Source organism: Pygocentrus nattereri, chromosome 7 (assembly GCF_015220715.1).
Source record: "Pygocentrus nattereri isolate fPygNat1 chromosome 7, fPygNat1.pri, whole genome shotgun sequence".
NCBI lineage: Eukaryota > Metazoa > Chordata > Actinopteri > Characiformes > Serrasalmidae > Pygocentrus > Pygocentrus nattereri.
The window spans coordinates 33,315,508-33,329,943 of record NC_051217.1 but is presented as its reverse complement, the minus strand read 5'-3'; the positions used below and the strand labels follow the sequence as shown (position 1 = coordinate 33,329,943).

Genomic DNA, 14,436 nt, shown 5'->3' with positions numbered 1-14,436 from the left:
GGCCACATCTCTTTTTGTCTGAGCCTCTAACACAACTCACAGTCAGCTATTACATCCTCTCAATTAATCAAAGCCTAACTTCTGTGAAGTTTTGCCTACTGTCATGGGGTTGTTGTGTTGCCATGACTACACTACTGTCATCACCATGCATTTTGAAATGTGCACACAATTATTAGAGCTTTTAGCTCCATCAGAATTTCAAATAACATTCTGCTTCATGATTAAGTCACCTGTCTTTAGTACAGTAAGTGTTCATGTTTAATAGAGAAATTAAGAGGGAGAGAGAAAGTTGGAGACACCGAGAGACCAAAAGAAAGACACTAGCGTCCCCGATCACTGACATCATTCCATTCTGAAAACATTAGGGTCTCGTTTAGCAGAGAGAACGGTGTCCTACTTTATTACTGCTTGTTTTATAGGTAATAAGACCAAGCTTTGATAGGCTAGCAGATGGCCAGGCATTCCCAGTGCTCAGAGTGGAGAGAGGCATGAAATCCCAATCCTTTTCGCTGCACAGCGCACGCTGCCCCCGAAACAGGAAAATTGCATTTGAAGCCTGTCCTCGTTCTTCAGTGTGTTTATATTACGCAACAGGCCATTGTGTCTGGCTCCTGCATTAAGGCCATGAAAAGGCCCATGGGTGCTCTGCATCTTTGGTGATACAACAAATAGTAGGGGTCCCTTTCCCCTTATCTCTGTAGTTTTGCAACCTCCACACCATGTCCCTCAGCACCACTCCTCATCTGTAAAAAGCCCCCATGATATGACTTTATCTCTGTGCATGTAAAAAGCTTTTCCCTAGTAATGAAGCCAGAAATGAGCCACAGATGGTTTACGACATAAGACAAGGTTTTTTCTCTCTGACTGTGGAGGTGGTGTAACACAGAGCCGTTATCTGTATCTGTATCTGCCCCCAGCAGGGATGTATATGAAATTAACTGAAATCATATTGTAGTCATAGAGCAGCTCATTAGCCTGGTCAGTTTAGACCAGTTTTGTGAATACAATAATTAAAATATGCTAGATTAATAAAGCTGTGTGTAGGTCTGGTTACAAGGGCAGTTGAATTAGAAGATTATTAGGATATTAATAAACGTAGTTTTAAGCCTGGTTAATAGAGCATCTGATAGAGAATTAGGAAATTATTTTGGACATTAATACACCTGTGTTTATGTCGGGTTAGCAGCGTGGTTGATATAGAATTAGGAGATTATTTTGGACATTAATAAACCTGTGTTTAGTCTGATCAGTTGATACAAAATCAGGAGATTATCTTGGAGGTTAAAATGGATGTATTTAGAGCTGGTTAGCAGGACAGTTGGTACTTAACCATAGGGTTATTTTGAAAATGTATAAGGTTGTGTTTAGGTCTGATTAGCCAGACAGTGTTGAGTTATGAGATTATTTTAGAAAATAGAGTCATGTGTAGATCTGGTTAGCAGGGCAGTTGGATAGAACAATGGGATTATTTTGGAGATTAATAAACCTGTTCAGAACTGGTTAGCAGGTCAGTTTGTATAGAACAATGGGATTATTTTGGAGATTAATAAACCTGTTCAGAACTGGTTAGCAGGTCAGTTTGTATAGAACAATGGGATTATTTTGGAGATTAATAAACCTGTTCAGAACTGGTTAGCAGGTCAGTTTGTATAGAACAATGGGATTATTTTGGAGATTAATAAACCTGTTCAGAACTGGTTAGCAGGTCAGTTAGTATAGAACAATGGGATTATTTTGGAGATTAATAAACCTGTTCAGAACTAGTTAGCAGGTCAGTTAGTATAGAACAATGGGATTATTTTGGAGATTAATAAACCTGTTCAGAACTGGTTAGCAGGTCAGTTAGTATAGAACAATGGGATTATTTTGGAGGTTAATAAACCTGTTCAGAACTGGTTAACAGGTCAGTTAGTATAGAACAATGGGATTATTTTGGAGATTAATAAACCTGTTCAGAACTGGTTAGCAGGTCAGTTTGTATAGAACAATGGGATTATTTTGGAGGTTAATAAACCTGTTCAGAACTGGTTAACAAGTCAGTTAGTAAAGAACTAAAGGATTGTTTAGTAAATTATGGCTGTGTTTATATCTGATTAGCAGGACTGTTGCTATCGAACAATATTGTGATGTTTAGGTCTGGTTATCTGGAAAATTGGAAACAAACTATGGGATTATTTTCTAGATTTTTTTTGTGGTATTTAGTAGGACAGTTTTATAGAACTATGGGCTTATTTAGGAGATTAATAAGAGTGTTTCTGGGTCTGGAGATCAGGACAGAGATCAAAGTAGATGAGAAAAAGACTCATAAGTGGCAGATACAGATGAGCTGGGTGAGTTTGGCGAATAGTGTTTTTTTCTGTGTGAGTCTGAAAAGCAATTAAACTGCATGTTTGCATGATATTTCTAAAAGTTTCAGAGGGACATGTGGAAAAAATCTGTTTGTGTCTGTATCTGTTTATAGTGCATTATCTGCATTTGTATTTGGTAATGTAGGTATAATACAACACGACTTTTGAGTGCATTTGTGGGGGAATGGAGGAAAACAGTGTGGAGACTGCAAGCTCAAAAAGCAATCGGCTTGAAGTGACAACTAATCGCTTACACAGGCCAGGCGTGGTGCGACAAGTACAAAGTGCGGAAGGTAGGGGAGATGGTGGTGGTGGTGGTGGGGGTTGTGTTTTGCTGCGTTGCTATTGTGATCCGTTATGTGAAGCAGTCCTCGGTGTATCCATCATTGTGTTGGGGAGAATCAGCCAAGCAAGACAGAGGCTGTCAGGGAAAAAAACACCCCTGGGACCAAGGCCTCGTCCTGTCACTACCTCCAGGCACGACCAGATAATAATGAAGACATCATGGGGGCCCATAGATAGGCTTCTGGAGACTGAGAGGTGTTTAGAGATTCACTGCACACTGCAAGGAGCAGCCACTGATTCAGCCCCAGGTTTGCCTTATTGAAGCTGGCAGCCTCGCTGTGTCTATTGAATCTTAATGTTGAGGAGATACTTGGAGGTAGAGTGCCATAACTTCGCTTGCACCTTTCTTGAACTCTACAGGACTTCATAGCCTTTAATCTTTAATAAGGATGTAGAATTTTGCTTTCTGCTGGATCTACAGTCTTAAAAATAAATAGGTTCTTTGGAGTGGTGCCACAGAAAAAACATGTATGAAAGAGATTGTCAACAGAAGGGTCTTTAAAGAGCTGTTTTTGTAAGGGAGATGTGTGAGTTTGAAGAACCTCATTTAAAGATCATAATGCAGAGATTCCACGCCAATGAAAGGTTTCTTTTCCTACAATCATCAAGGCCAAGAACCCATAAAGAACGTTTATTTTTAAATGTGTACTTGGATCATTACACCTGTAGAGCTGTGTATGGTCTTGTAGTATAGTGCATGTATTGGAATGTATGGAAAGATAATGAGGTCGGGTGAACATGTGAACTATAGAAAGGTGTGCACTCATTGGCCACTTTATTAGGTACAGTACTGTGCAGAAGTCAAGAACCACCCTACATTTATTTAAGTTCCATTTTTAAGGAGATATTGCTGAGGATATTAGATAAGCTAATTAGGATAAAAAGATAAATTACTGGCAAAATCAAAAGAAAATAATCGGTGTAAAATGGGAATTTCTTAAACTGAGGTCCAAAAAGTATTAAAAGATAAAGAGGAAATCTCAGCTCAACATGCAAGTTCAAGTCACCATCAGATAAGCCATGCAATCAACTTCTAAGACTGAACTTTGTACCTATGGAAAAATATCCCTGCAGGTTTCTTTAAAAAAAAAACAACAACTTGAAAGCAAGTGTAGCGGGTAAACCTCTGTCTTCTATGCTGTAGACTGGGCTTCACAACATTTACGGCATTTTGCTGACGCTCATATCCAGAGCGACTTTACAATTTGATCATTTTTTTACACAGGTAGGCCAAGGATGGTTTTAGGAGTCTTGTCCAAGGACTCTTATTGGTATAGTGTAGGGAGCTTGCCCTGGTGGGGGATTGAACCCCAGTCTACAGTGTGAACGGCAAAGGGGTTAACCACTACACTACATCAACACCCTACACTATACCAGTAAGTCCTTGGACAAGACTCCTAACACTGACTTCACCGCCATGTGTAAAATGATCACATTGTAAGTCACTGTAGATCAAAGCGTCTGCCAAATGCCGTTTAAACGTTTTTCAAAATGAGAACGGAAACTGTAATGAAGACAAAGTGTGAACACGATAAGTACTAATTATATTTCTTTACTGAAGACTGTGTAATTTTCTGTTAAATATGTTTTCTATTTTTTTTTCCTCTGAAAAATGGCAGACATATAGCAGGTCCTGACTGGAATTTAAATAAATGGGAGTGACCTCTGACTCTTATATAGTACTATATATGTTAAGTGGACCTGAATGAGTGTAGACACAATGTAGGTGTACCTAATAAAGTGGCCAGTGACCCTCGTTCTCATTCTTGCACATAAATATTCTGTATAGTTCTAATATTTAAATGGATTGTGTGACCTGTTCATCATGGTACAGGACCATTATTCATTTCCATTCATTCTTGGAGACGAGGCAGTGATAGAGATATCTTCCCTAAAATATGCTCAGTGAGAATCCATAATTCATAATGCAATCTTTTTAAGAACGTTTTATGTAATTGAACTTTTTTGTCATTTATTCTCCATCCCAATAACTCACTGGAAAGGGCATCAAAACTTTCTCTTTTTTTTGGATATATTATATTAGAACCAAATGTCCTTTCTGGCGCCCTCCCTGGACCGCTCTAACATCCTTTAAGGAGGAATTAGCCACCAGTCTTTGAAAAATCCACTTCTGCTGCTGTCTTTCATTTCATATAAATTAGTGTTATAACCACCAAGGCTGGACTGTAATGGCCGAATGCATGCACTTAAAAGAGAACATCAATCAATATGCTAACTTAAGGATTCAGACAATATGCCAGACAGCAGACAGCGGGAGGAATCTCTCTTTTTCAGATTGCAATTGAATTTCGCAGTTGAAGCATTTAAAATAGATCATAGGCGAAGGGCTTTTTGAAATGGGGTGGTCAAAAGGGTAATTTTTATGACATCAGCAGAGGGAGAAAAAACTGCCCATTTCTGTGGTTGGTCCAGCACTTTCACTGCGCCTCCCCTGGATGTTTTGTTAGCCTGCCTGCTGCCTGCAAACCCACTGCTGCTCTTAGGATTAAAGTCTTAGCTTCACAGTCCTGTACACAATTTGCTGGGCTTGTCAGAGCTGGAGCCCTTTTGGCTCGTCCGTGCCACAGTGAACACTGCCACCCCCTGTAGGAGGCCAGCAGCACTGCAACCATTAAAACCCCCTCGAGATGAGAACGGGTCTCCTTCTGCCCAGTTGCTGCCAACGTGGGCTGTTTTTGCCACAAACTGGAAAGTCATCGTAAAGTCAGTAACAGCTGCTGCAGTGTTTAGAACAGTACCTCCTCCACTCTCTGCCAAAACCCCTGAGCCCGATGGTTTAACACCCCCAGACAGCTGTTTGTTTTTGGTTGCATGTGTATCCTCATGTCTCAGCTGCAGAGAATGTGTGTCTGATTGCATTTTTGTGCATTGTTCATCACATTCGTGTAGACTGCTTTTGTCGTTATTGAGGAATGTTTGTCACTCTTATGCAGAAGAGATGAGCTTTACAGTGGTGCTAAATAGACACATTTTAATGGGTTCTTTATGTAGCTGTGCAAGCAACAACACCGGTTGCTGGAGTGGAGGTGGAGAGCAATTCTTTACCCAAAATCTGCTTTATTGTATTTTAAATGTGATAGTATGGATACAAATATAGAAATGTGCTGTCACATATCAAATACATAAACAGCATGATTCAAATATGCAGCACAGTATCAGCATAAATGTTGACTTTGCTCACGTCTAAGAGAGAAAATACACTTCGCAGTGAGTGAAGAGATGTGGGAGGTGCGTTTGCAGGACAAATCCAGAATGGTCGGCATGTGCAGGGCATGAGTTTAAGATTCGTGCAGAATATTTGATGTGAAAGGCTTAGTTTGCACAGATTACTCTGTTTAACACTGATAGACAGTTATTGCTTACAGACAGAGAAAATGGGCCAGTTCTTGGTAGGGAATCTAGATAGCTGAATAGTTTCCTTTCTAATATGAGATTTTAGCTTGTTGTTCTCCTCATTTGAATGCAATCCTTTCTCTCCACTGCAAACTTGCCTATTGCAACTTTATAGGATGAGGAAAAACAAAAGTTCTAAGAACTTTTCAACAAGTGGAAAATGTCATTCTAGAACAGTGGTCACCAGATCACCAACCCTGGTCTTGGAGATCTACCTCCCAGACGAGTGCTCTCCCAACTACCATCTGTCTCATCTGTTCCAGATAATTAATGTCTTTTGTTGTCCATGATTGTCTGAATCAGATGTTTTACTGTTAGGTAAAGAGGGGGCAACATTTTAGATGCAGGTTGGAACTAAACTCTGTAGGACAGTAGATCTCCCAGAGGAAGGTTGGTGACTGGAGACTGGAGACTAATGCAGCACCTTTGTAGAATTTAAACAAGTTTTAAAAAGTTTTTGACGTGATTTGAAAACAAACAAAAAAAAAATCTGTTGCCCTTCAAATTGTGTGTAAATTTAATGATGGACCAATAGAAATGGCCCAAAATGAGTTTGAAAAACCGCTGGTTCCTTTGACTTACTTCTTCCTTCTACCATTTTGGAGATACAAGGTTTTGTTCAGACAGCAGCAATGACATATATATCTTCACTAAAACTATCCAAGTTTGTTTGTTAACAAAGTTGTTCAGAGAGGTTTGGTGTGAAATATAATCTATAATCTCTCAGAGAAACGTCTGAGTCAGGATTGCTCACAGTGGTGGTGTTAGGAACTAGAGTATTGCCACTAAAAGCTCCTTCACAGAAAGATGTTACATGAAATAGTTATGAATTCACTGCCTGATGCCAGAGACACTGTTTTATCATAATTTTGAGATAAGATTTTGGCCTAAAGTATATCTTTTAAAAAACCATTCGTCCTGGGTGCAAAATACAACCCAAAGAAACTCATTTTATTTAGATTTGCCGTTATTTTAACAGTGTGAACATTACATATGTAAACTCAGAGGACTCATATAGGTTCGCTGTTTGTTTTGGACAGTAAATAAAACAGCTACATCTGTTGAAACATAAAGCTGAGCTGTTTATCTCTGAACACCCTGATGCAAGGAATACAGGCCAGGCTTCATCTTCACACTTCAGGGACAATATTTGAAGTTCCCACATTTGTTTACCTTTACTATCTCGAAGGAAGTCATGCCTGATGATCCTGAAATCCCTGTGGAAATCTGTGTGGAGTGTGAGAGTGAGACACTTATCAGTGAAGTCTCCAGCCCGGCTGCCTGATAACATCTGAGATTGATCATTTTCTAAAAAGCCACTCCCAGAGTTTTCTTCCCTTCATCACAAGGAATCTCTCCACAAATGGAACTGAAGACGAGTTTCTCAGCACATGTCGTAGCCACCACGTCCAAGGCTCTTAGCTGCCACTGGCAATGTTATTACTGTTGCAGTAGTATCCATCAAAGCTAGCTATCTAATTTTGGGTGCCCTGATAATTCATCTGAAGCCCAGTCTAATGCTTACCTTACCATTAGTCACAATGAAGTTCTTCAGAAATGCTTGGTTTCACCACAAATATGCACTTCAAGGTTGAGGTGTTGGCTCTCGTAGCTATTACCTGTTTGGGTCTGCTAAAAAGGTTCTCAGCACCTTTGAAGGTGAATACTTTTTCTGCTTCTTTTGGCTGGAAAGACGCTTTGGCGCCACCAACAGGGGTGGCAAATCACTACTTGACAAAAAAAAAACAAAAAAAAAAAACAAAAACAGTTACACCAAATGACCTGTTGCTGAGTCAAAGACTGTTGGCACTTTTTTCAGAGCAGGTCTGGTGATTCAGCTTTGGAAAGTCCAGAGCGGTAATGTATTGTCTTCAAATCGTTGCCTGTTTTTTCTCTGGACCCACAGTCATTTCCAGTATTCCATGCGAATAAACATATGCGCTGGATATGAAAGTGTTAGGTCTGTTTTCCATTGCATGTTTGAATAATGCTATTGTTGTTGATGCTGCTCTGCTGTCAGTCCTGTTCTGTTCTGATTCCATCCACTGACATGCATTTTTAACAAATGGTCTTTGGCAGGGCTGAAATTTCACAATATAATCTACTCCTTATTTCTCTTTTCGATGAGCCAAGCATCTATAAACATGTAAATAAACATAAATGAATAAATAAACACTCAATTCCAAAAACCTGGGACAGCACACTCCTAAAGAAACTGGATCTTCAAGGGGTCTTTAGTAAAGGGAATGGTTGTATCTAACCCTAAACTAACCATAAATTTGGTTAAGAATCTGATAAACCTTTTCACCCTGCACAGACCCATTTAAGCATGAAATGGTTCTATGTGGAACCTGTGCTTCTAAATGAAGCCATTCCCTTTACTGAACAGCTTTTGAAGAACCATCTTTTGAAGAGTGTAGATAAAATGCAAATGCATTAGGAAGAGAAAGCAATGACTTGAAAGCAACACAAAGAAGAAATATTCTTCTTTTAACCGTTTATCTTATTGGCTATTGATTTTTATAAATATGCTTTAATTCCAAATTTAAATAGCTATCCATAACATTAAAAGATTCAGAGAATCATAATAAATCTCTGCATATAAAGAGCCCCCAGTTGGCCCTGCATTAAAAACCGACATGCTGCTGTAATGTAATGAATATAACCACATGGGATTGGGAATACTTTGGTGAACATGTGTCAGTAAACAGTTTGTTGCTAAATCTACAAATGCAAATTAAAGCTTTATTACACAAGGTAGAAGCCATATATCATATATATATATAGCATCCAGAAACACCACTGACTTCTCTGGGTTACAGCTCATCTGAGGTGGACAGACACAGTGGAAATGTGTGCTGTGGTTTGACGAGTCCACTGGACATTAATTTATCCGGGCCAAAGAGGAAAAGAACCATCCCAATTGTTACCAAACTAACTTCAACAGCCAGCTTTTGTCATGGTTTGGTAATATGTCAATGCCAACGGCGTTGGTAACTTGCACATCTGTAAAGGCATCATTAATGCTGAGGGGTACAGGCACATTTTGGAGCAACACATGCTGCCATCTAGACTTTTTCAAGTACCCCCTGCATGTTTCAGCAAAGCAACATCAAGCCACATTTGCACATGCTACAACAGCAAAGCTTTATAGTAAGAGGCTGCACCTGCTGTCAGAACAAAATCTCATATTTCCATTTTTGTTGTTTTTCAGTTTTTGACATAATTTGAAAATGCCTGTTTTCCTGTACATTGTGTGTACATTTCAGTAGAAACAGCTCAAAATTACTTGGAAACAAATCTGGTGGCATTTACTGGCATATTAAAAGTAAAATATGTTTTTTTCTGTTTCCTATAAAATTGCCATTTAGGAGATACAAGGGTTTGATCCAACAACAGCAGCATACATAAAACAAGGATGTTAATTAGTTAAAAATTCAATATCTTTCTGCTATTTTCAATTGGATGAAGGTTCTGAAGAGATGTGATGTATTTTTTTTTAGATAAAAATCTGGTGCGTACCGGATACTATCAGGTGAGCACTCAATACTATCAAGTGAGAACCCATACCATGTGGTAAGCATCAGATACTATCATGTGAGCACCAGATACTATGTTGTGAGCACTCAGTACTATCAAGTGAGCACTCAATACTTTTAGGTGTACGCCCGGCACTACCTGATAGTAACTGGTTCACAACAGATGTCATTTCTACCTAAAAAACAAAAACACATAAAAGAAAACAACAGTTGCATACAGGTCAATTGCTTTCTGTTTTTGATTACATTTGTCCCACTGTCCCAGCTTTTTAGATATTGTTTGTAAATAATAAGCACTGCAATAATATTTCTCCAATTTGAGCGACTGGGTTACAGTAAGGTTCCCTAAACAGAGGTGTTTTTTATTAGCGGTTGCCAGCTGGTGTGAAGCCAGAATATCACTCCACTCACTGTTCACCTAGAATACCTGGATTCTCCTTTACTGGCTGAGCCAAACATGTCGCATGCAATTTTACACGGGTTTTGCTGCCTTATGATTCATAATCATAGCGAAAGTCTTATCTCTGTCCTGTCTGTCTGTATTGAGGGGGCTGCTGTGATGGCTGTCCCTGGTCCGCTGCTGCACCTAAGATCTGCATGCCAGTTCTTTTCAAGCTTAAGTTATTATTCTTTTTTTTTTGGGTTGGGAATCCTCCTGTGTGACATGAAAGAACCTCCTGTATCTTCTGCTCACTGGGTCAGATCTCGGGGGAGATCCTTGCCAGGTCTGGATGAGTGGGATTCAGAAACCAGATCATGCATTTTGATCGGCCTTTGCTGACTCACACAGCGGAGCTGATGGTGGATTCTTGTTATATGCAATTCCCTGACATACAGACTGTCAGTGCTGTGTGGGGCTCCCCAAGCCTTACTCTTCTTACTGTGACAGACCAGAATGTGTTTTCTCCAGAAAATGTCTCTCTGGGCTACACTGGCTGCTGTAAACCTGTTTGCAAAATCTGATTTGCTGAGCCACATTTGAAGCCATTGTAAAATGTCTATAGTCATGAGTCCCAGTTATTTATTTAATTTATATGTTCTCCAGGCAAAACAGCCATCTGGTAATAGTTCTTCATTTTTCAGTGTCAGTAAAAAAAAATGAAAAACAAACAAAAAAAAAATAAATCATTTCACAGAAAATTTCACAGAAGCTTCATCAATTAAATATATGATCCGATATTTAATATGTTCAACCATTCTTTATTACGGCTTCTATTCTTTTCAGGAGACTTGTTTTCTGTTGTTTTAAAGCGGAAACTGGTTGCATTTGCTGCTTCTTATCATCCCAATAATTCCAAACATATTTAGTGAGCCTGAGGTTTGGTCAGTCCATTGTTCTGCAAACACCCAGGGCTTCTTTGTTTTGTTTGCAAAGGAACACCTGGATATTGTTACATATCTAAAGCAAAGGTGGGGATTTTTTCCATCTCTGAAAGATGAAAGCCTTAAGTGCTGTTTATTTTATGGTCATCTACCAGGTCTTACACAGTTGTTAGGAGGCCAATTTTCTGTTTATCTTTTACTCATTTTTTAACCTGTTTTCTTGACTTGTTTTCCGTTCACGTCACCCCTCCTTATGCACATTCTATATATATAAATTGTCTGTATATATAATTCTTTATATCTATTCTCGTCAGAAATATCTCCTGAAAATACCGTGTTGACTGGAAACTGACTGGTCTCAGACTTTTGCACAGTACTGTACAGCTAAGGAACTAGATTGCTTGGTGGAAGAAACGTTTTATTAATAATTGTAAGTTAAATAATATATTAGATGTTGGTATATTTCATGTTAGATTTTGTTGCTATTTTACACAAGCCAATTGAAGCCGTTTAAAGCAGTTTAAACTGCAGTTTAAATTGAAAGATAATTGCACCGATTTTTTCAAATTTGCTGCATAATTCAAACATTGAGCTTTTATACAGAGTCATGCAGTTTTCTTCAGTCCACAACACAAATTTAGCCATTTTCTTCACCATCTAAAACCACCAGTGAACCTAAACCTGCCTATGTTATATATAATGTTAACAATAGGGACATTGCAATGTAGCTTTTAGAGGACATACATGCTGTGGGACGTCTGGTTCCTATCATCGCCACTGTGAACATTTCTAACTCAACACATTTCTTATCAAACCATTTTGAGTGATTTTGTTTAGATCTTATTCATTTAACTGTGCAGAAATATTGAAAAATCACTTCTGTAATAGAAACACTTGTGGCTTATTGCTTATCTATATTCATTCTCTCTCTCTCTCTCTCTCTCTCTCTCTCTCTCTCTGCAGAAAAACCCCTGCCACAGGGACCACCCGGTGGCATCCTTGGCATTCTGGGTGTAGTGGTGGTGGCTGGCCTGATTGTAGGCGTGGTAGTCACCATCTGCATGGTGTACAAGCGCGGACAGAAGCCCCGCACGGAGACCGACAATGACCTGTAAGTATGACCCTGCTAATTTGGAAAGTCTCAGACAGAGAGTGAAAGTGGGCAGAGAGGTCAAACGCTGAACTGCGAGACTAAGCACTGCATCCCAGGCACATTGTGAACCCTGCTGAAACAAAAAAGGGTTCAACCTTTAAGAAATCAATGACCACCTCGTTTTGTAGGATGTTACCATTACACACAAGCTTTCTAGCCATCAACAGAGCCCGATCAGTGAGGTCACTTCACTTATGGTAATGTGGACTGAAAAAAAAAGAAGAAGAGGGCATTTGCAAAAGTATTTCTCATTTTGTTAGCTCGAGGACATGCTTGATTACTTAAGAGCACATTAACTGTTTGTTAAAGAGGCTATTTGATTGCCTAGCGGACTTGATTTGACCATTTCCACTGTTAAGAAACAGGTGTTTCAATCAGGGCTGATTGCATAAGACACATCAGCTTACCACTGGAGCCTGCCAAACATTATGGGTCATAAACAGAGCGCTTGATTCTCTGGTTTGGAGCCCACACTCCTCTTCAGACCTTGAGATGCAGCGTTGTCCAAAAGGGTTTTGGTTTGCTAAGCACATGGAGCAGCAGAGGGTTTTGGTGAAATGTGTGTTTCAGAACTTATTTAGACACAAGAGGCCTTGCAATCAGGCTTTTTTCAGCACTGTAATCAAGAACAGGCTTGGTGTGAAGCTCAGCCTCAGTTATGCAATGAAAGATGATATAAAACTGATGCTCAGCACATGCTTTTGTTAACTAATAGCAGTTCTCTATCACAACATACTCTCAGTGAATAATGGCACCTATTATTAATTTGTTAATGCTATACAGCATATACCATCTTATGCTAAACAGCCCTCTGACAAATTTCATATTTTGTTCATTTAAATTTGACAATTTCCTGCAATTATTCATTTGCTGATTTTAAGATACTGGAAAAAAAATGAAATATAAAATCTACTATAATTTTAGAACATTTTATGTTTTTTTTTCCCTCCAGTATATTAAAGATGCAGTATGTAAGATTATTTTCTTAATTTTCAGAATTGCTCTAAAGTCTGAAATAATTTAAAAAGCCGATTTGGTAGAAAAACTGACGCATTTTCAATTCATTGTTTCAGTTACATTCAAAAAATACATTTACATATATCCCTCTTTTCAACCAACAGTTGAGCACAGTCATGTTATGAAGAGACTTTCAATGTGGACCACTTTTTGGACAATGTATAATACAGGGCAGCCAATCAGAGCAGAGGTAATTTACATACAGTATATGAATTTTGAAGGCACTTTGACGAAACCCTCTTGTTTAATTCTAAAGGATAAAGAGAGGTTGGAAATTGGCCATATAAAATGAGTTATGATAGATCTTTTTGTACATAAACTTATGCAAAAAAACTTTGTAAAAAAAAGATAAAAAAATTCAGGAAATTGGCCTAAAAGTCAGAGGTGTCAAGTCTGATTTTGTGGATTTTTTTTTGGACTACATTACACATCTTTATGTATTGTCATCATCACAGGCTCAAAAAAGGCCACCTAGATGTTTAAGTCTCAAATGCATTTGATACAATAGTAGATTATTCACTTATATCTTTAGCAAATACTTCATTCACTGAGTTTTGACTGAGATCATTCTGAATAGTCTTTTAATGCACTTGCAATGATCAGATTTATCCACCAAGAGACGGGAGTCAAAAGCCCATAGATGGTACAAAATCTTATCTATTTAGTCACCATGACAACTTCAATTAAGACTCAATTTTAAGACAGAACCTATTACAGAACGTTTTTTAAGTTCACAATCTTATCCTAACTGCAGTTATGAAAACAGCATTACAGAAGCATCCTACACTAAAAATTGACTCATTAGATCTCATTAAAACAATTACTTCATTTAATAACAAGTAAATGAACTAGTTTCAATCAACCTACATAGACACTTTGAACCAATGATTCTTTCAAAGTATTTCTTGACTTAAAGAAAACTAGTTTAATTGCTTGTTACTATATGAAGTACAGGGTGTCCCAAAAAATCGACATCATTTTGTATTCTAATAACATCAATTCTCCCTCAAATGATCTCAATTTGTAACAAAATGTGTAAAAACTAACCAAATAAAATTTTTTAAAGTTTATTTTTTCAGGTTGAAGAATGGCGTTCACTAGAAATGAAGTGTGTTAGAATATGCTCGAACACAGTCAGACAACAGTGTGCAGTGTGCATTTTCCAGAAAATTCAATAAAACTACTGCGTTGGTGACTGTTATGCAAGTCATGGTACAGCATTTTTGGCAGCAGCCAAACGTGTGTCGCGTCACAAGTGGTGCGCATACTAAACATTTGTGAAGCTTTTGTGAAATCG

The 14,436-nt window shown here is 38.5% G+C and overlaps 1 protein-coding gene across 1 annotated transcript in view; it reads left to right on the top strand.

The window, feature by feature from the left end:
- Positions 1-7,302: 7,302 nt before the first annotated feature.
- LOC119261546 (36.4 kDa proline-rich protein-like) overlaps positions 7,303-14,436 on the top strand; it is an 87,329-nt gene continuing 80,195 nt past the window's right edge. Inside the window, exons 1-2 of the mRNA XM_037539885.1 lie at positions 7,303-7,351; positions 11,933-12,080. Of these exons, the coding sequence (XP_037395782.1) occupies positions 7,303-7,351; positions 11,933-12,080 (197 nt within the window). The remainder of the gene's footprint in view (positions 7,352-11,932; positions 12,081-14,436) is intronic.